Here is a 4683-nt window from a genome sequence, read left to right on the forward strand (position 1 = left end):
GCCTGCTGGGCTGGCGGCGTCCCGTGACCTTTTTGGGGTTGGGGAAGCAGCAGTTCCGCTGCCCGACGGAGCCTTGCTCGCAGAGAGGGTCGGGGATCTTACAGTCCGGCTACTCCTCCTGAATGCCATGGGACCGTCTTTCGTGTTTTCTTGGCTTGGCGTAGTAACTTCCGTGGCGGCCAAGTCAGCCACCGCCACGTCAGTGCTTCGGGGAATGTTATGTAGGGCCTCCAGACTCCATGCCCTAGCCGCCGGATCTCCCGCGGGTGGATTTCCACTTGAGTGGTTGCCACCTGGAGTAGTTACGTTGTTCATGGACATTCCTTTTTAAGTGCATTTTGGCCCAATGCGAGGGCTGCATTTTAGACCTTCTGCCAGGTAGAATTAGCTGCCGGCCATTATGGCTCAGACGCAGACCAGGCAGCCGCCCAATATGGGTCAGACGCTGCCTGGGTTTGGGATTGGGAGCAGCTGGTGTCTGCTGCCAGGTTTGGTCTTCTGCCGGCCACTGTGGCACAGACGCAGATCACGTAGCCGCCCATTATGGGACAGACGCTACGTGGAGGAGAGTGGGGGGAAGGCGTGTGCACTTTTGGGGTCCATCGTGGGTCAGGGGTTTCCCCAAGACTTGGCAGGTGGGGTCAAGACTTGGCCACCTGCAGGTCAGATCCGCTCAGCGCCACCAGGTGGCGGCGGGGAGTTGCCAGACTGGGGCGGAACCGAGTGCTTCGTAACACTGGATCACAGCTGATCAAGCAATCAGCTGTAGTGACTGGCAATTAGCTGCGGGGGCAGCCACATTAACCGCGGGAGTAAATTTCACCGCAGGAGGCAACAACAATGTGGAAAGTAGGAAATGCTCTCACCGCTTTCCTCTCTCACAGCCGGCCCAAATCTCTGGATTGGAAGATCGGATTCTCCTGGTCCTCCGTGGTCACCCGAGGCTGGACGTGCTCCAGGTAACTTCCTTCGACTGGCCTGCAACACTTTACGCGTGAGTGCATGCCGCAACCCACTCGCGACGCGGGTTCCGCGGGAGCGCCTCCGCGGCGCAGCCGTTCTCGGCAACTTCACACACAACCCTACTGGTATTTACTCTGTGTATATGTGTGTGGTATGCGGCTGATAGTGCGTGGTGAGCAGTGCCTTCTATATACAAACCGAAGAAAAATCTTGATAATTGTTTGTATGTGCATGTGAATGTATATGTTTTGTTTAATTTCTCTGCTCGTTCTCAATGTGAAAAGGGCGAATGAATTTTCGGTCCAGATCAGTTCCCAACTATTCTTACATTGGAAAACATCACGATGTCTTTCAACGCGGTCGTGATCTTCGTTTTCGCGACTATTTTTGTGTTGCGTGAACACTGCTCCGGCTAAATATGTGCTAACTAATTTCACAAACTCAACTTCATGGAATTCATCAAATGAAGTTGAGTTTTTAATGAATTTACCGAACTCAAACAAAATAATGAGGATAGAATTTAATTTTGAAATTTTGGAAGATACTGAAATTTACAAAAACATATCCTCAACTATTATTAATGATAAAAATGAGAAATTAATTGAAAGTGAAAGTGAAAGTGAAAGTGAAAGTGAGAGTGAGAACATGGTGCCTTCACTGCTGCGAATTTCGTCAAGCACACCTTCATCACCCTCACGAATTTTCATCGAGGACGGAGGAGCAATATCGACTTCAACGCTGGAAACAACCCTCATTAGTGGGAATAATGATGATGATGACGATGGAGCAACAACAACAACAACAACAAATAAACCTGCACCCTCACCAATTTTGAATGAGGATAGAGAAGTTGATATAACCCGCATTAGTGGGAATAATGATGATGATGATAATGATGATGGAACAACAACAACAAATAAACCTGCACCCTCACCAATTTTGAATGAGGATAGAGAAGTTGATATAACCCGCATTAGTGGGAATAATGATGATGATGACAATGATGATGGAACAACAACGACAAATAAACCTGCACCCTCACCAATTTTATTCGAGAATGGAGAAGAACAATCGACGACGTTGGAACCAATTTTACCTTCTACTATCGGAAACGAATCAAATACAACTCTTCTGATGACCAGGGAAAGGCTATTACTCAATAGTTCAACATTTGAAGCAGAAACATCAACTTCAGCTGTTACTTCAACTTCTACTTCTACAACTACAGAGAATACTATGGCGGATGATAGTTCTCCTTCATCATTTAAGATCATGTTGGGGATAAACGATAATGATGATAATGTAAGTCGCGTAGGTTAAAAAATAGTACAACTATGAATAGCACAGGTATAGCCATAACAAAAAAAAAATTAATGGAGAACTTTAAGCAAAAATTAATAACCTAGGAGAAAAAAATAGGTGGTCATTTCTATTTAGGTCACAGAGGGGCTAATAGATATTTTATTATTTCATATTCAAATGGTAAGGTGGGTATTAAATGTCACTATAGATCTAGATTAGTTCACACCTCAAATACTGACAATAAAAAAATAAATAATATTCCTCCATCAACACTTAGAATAAATTGTTTTGAATTTGCTGAGGCGTTAACACAAGAAGCTCTTTTTAATGAGAGGAAGAAAGACAAGAAAATTAGGACACAGATTTCGAGCGAGGCAGATCATCAAATTGTAGCAGAAAACAGGTATCAGGATATGAACGATGGTTATTTAAGTGATGAACCACAAGTGCGGGAAATTAGAAATGATGAAGCAGAGCAAATAAATGCAATATATTTAAAAAAGAGGAATATAGCAGATAGACTGTTAGATGATTATTTAAATAGAAAAGAAACCCAGATTTCAAACGATGAAATAAAGGTTAAAAACATTGATGAGTTTCAATCAATACTTAATGATGAAATTTCATAGGTAAAAAGTTATTTCTCTTCCAGAATATAAAATTTAGTAAAGGTTATGACTGGGAGAAAAACAAGATTCAAAATGATACAACTAATAAAAAAGGTGAGTAAACTAAATTTATGTTTATTTTCAATTTTGAAATTTTATACTAATTTTTTTCTTTTCTTTTATTTTCTTCTCTTTTTATTTTTCTATAGATAGGGGAAATGATATGAATGAAAAAGGTGAGTGAACTAAATTTGTATTTATATATTTTTCATTTTTTTTTTTTTTTTTTGTATATAGTTGAATATTTCTTAATTATTTTTCATTTAATTTTGTTTACAGATAAGGCTTTGGAAAATAATCTAATCAATGAAGGGATTTTTTATGTAGACGCAGATGAAGAAGAAGAAGCAGGACGGCTATATGAAAATGAACTTATTTATATGGAAGGCGGGGTTGAAAATTATAAACAAATCTTACCTTTAAATATAGACCAAGAAGATGAACACCCCCTCCCCCCTCCATTTGTTGATGTTGATGATACAAACCAAAACAAAAATGATGTAATTTTAATGGAGGGAGGATTAACTAATTACACCCAAATTGTGAAATCTAATATATTAGATCCAAAAGAAGAATTTCCCACCAATAATGAAATGAATCAAGTTATTTAAAAAAATTTTTTGAAATTTATATTGTTTCTTTATTTAAAAATAAAAATATTTTTTCTAAAATTGTTATTATTACTAACTTTTTAAATTGATTAAGAAAATATACATTTGTTTTTAAAAATATAATGAATATAAATAAAACTAATCATTTTTATTGTTCAAAAAATTAATATTTTTAAAAAATATACAATTGTTCTTAAAAAATATAATGTTATAAATATAACTAAATAAAACTAATCATTTTTATTGTTCAAAAAATTAATAGTGTTAAAATACACATTTGTTCTTAGAATTAAGTTTTTACATGTTTTAAAATGTTTTCTTAAATAAAATTGTACTTGTTTATTATACTATATTATCTAAATACTTTTAATTTGAAATCATCAGATTCTCTTATTATAAATAGGTCTTGTTCTAATTCCTTGACTTCCAATTTAAATTGCTCTTCATCTCCTTTTTGCAAATATTCTTCTAATTTTTTTTGTTCTAAATTACTCCTGCTTGTACAATTTTCAATTTTTTTTATTTTCTCATTCCATTCGAAAATACTTACATCTAATTCAGCTATTTTACATTCTAAATCTTTTTCTTCTATTTTATAATGTCCATATGCCATAGTACCCATTTTATTAGAATCTATAATTCTTTTATCATCTTTACTATTAAGTATAATTTTATTACACCTAATAGTAGGTACTACATGACTTGATGATCGTATCATTGCCATTGACCCTATCACAGACTCTTCAGAAAGCAAACACTTTTTATAATCATGAAAGTCTATTTTCTCTATCGCGCTTCGTTTGACACCTTTTGATTTTTTTATTGTTTTTTCAGCGCTACCATCACCATCAGTAAATTTATATGAATACATTTTTGAGCGTAAACCAACAAACTCGAGCATGGGTTTCCCATTCAGTTCATCTTTGAAAAACCCTAACTTTATTTTTTATTGGTTTTAGGAAAATTATACGTTTCTGCAATTTTATCTGGAAATTCAGATGTATCAAAATATGACTCTATATCATTTTTAATATTATTATAGAAGTCATCAGTTTTGATGGTATATATAAATGAATGAATGATGGTATATGAAAATGAAATAAAGCCAAATCTCACAGAGAGCAGACGTTTATTTTGAT

General features: G+C 36.2%; 1 protein-coding gene across 1 annotated transcript; it reads left to right on the forward strand.

The window, feature by feature from the left end:
• Nucleotides 1-1608: 1608 nt before the first annotated feature.
• LOC138928470 (myb-like protein P) lies at nt 1609-4399 on the forward strand. The gene is made up of 2 exons (XM_070285550.1): nt 1609-2265; nt 4379-4399. Exons 1-2 carry the CDS (start codon nt 1609-1611, stop codon nt 4397-4399), a joined length of 678 nt encoding a protein of 225 aa, XP_070141651.1.
• The last annotated feature ends 284 nt before the right edge of the window (nt 4400-4683 follow it).

Source organism: Drosophila kikkawai, chromosome 3L, assembly GCF_030179895.1.
Source record: "Drosophila kikkawai strain 14028-0561.14 chromosome 3L, DkikHiC1v2, whole genome shotgun sequence".
NCBI lineage: Eukaryota > Metazoa > Arthropoda > Insecta > Diptera > Drosophilidae > Drosophila > Drosophila kikkawai.

Bases quoted from the DNA above. Each gene is read 5' to 3' on its own strand.
- LOC138928470 (XM_070285550.1), top strand. From the start codon at position 1,609: ATGGTGCCTTCACTGCTGCGAATTTCGTCAAGCACACCTTCATCACCC. The intron at 2,266-4,378 runs GTAAGTCGCGTA...TTGTTTTTTCAG, and splicing joins TAAACGATAATGATGATAAT to CGCTACCATCACCATCAGTA.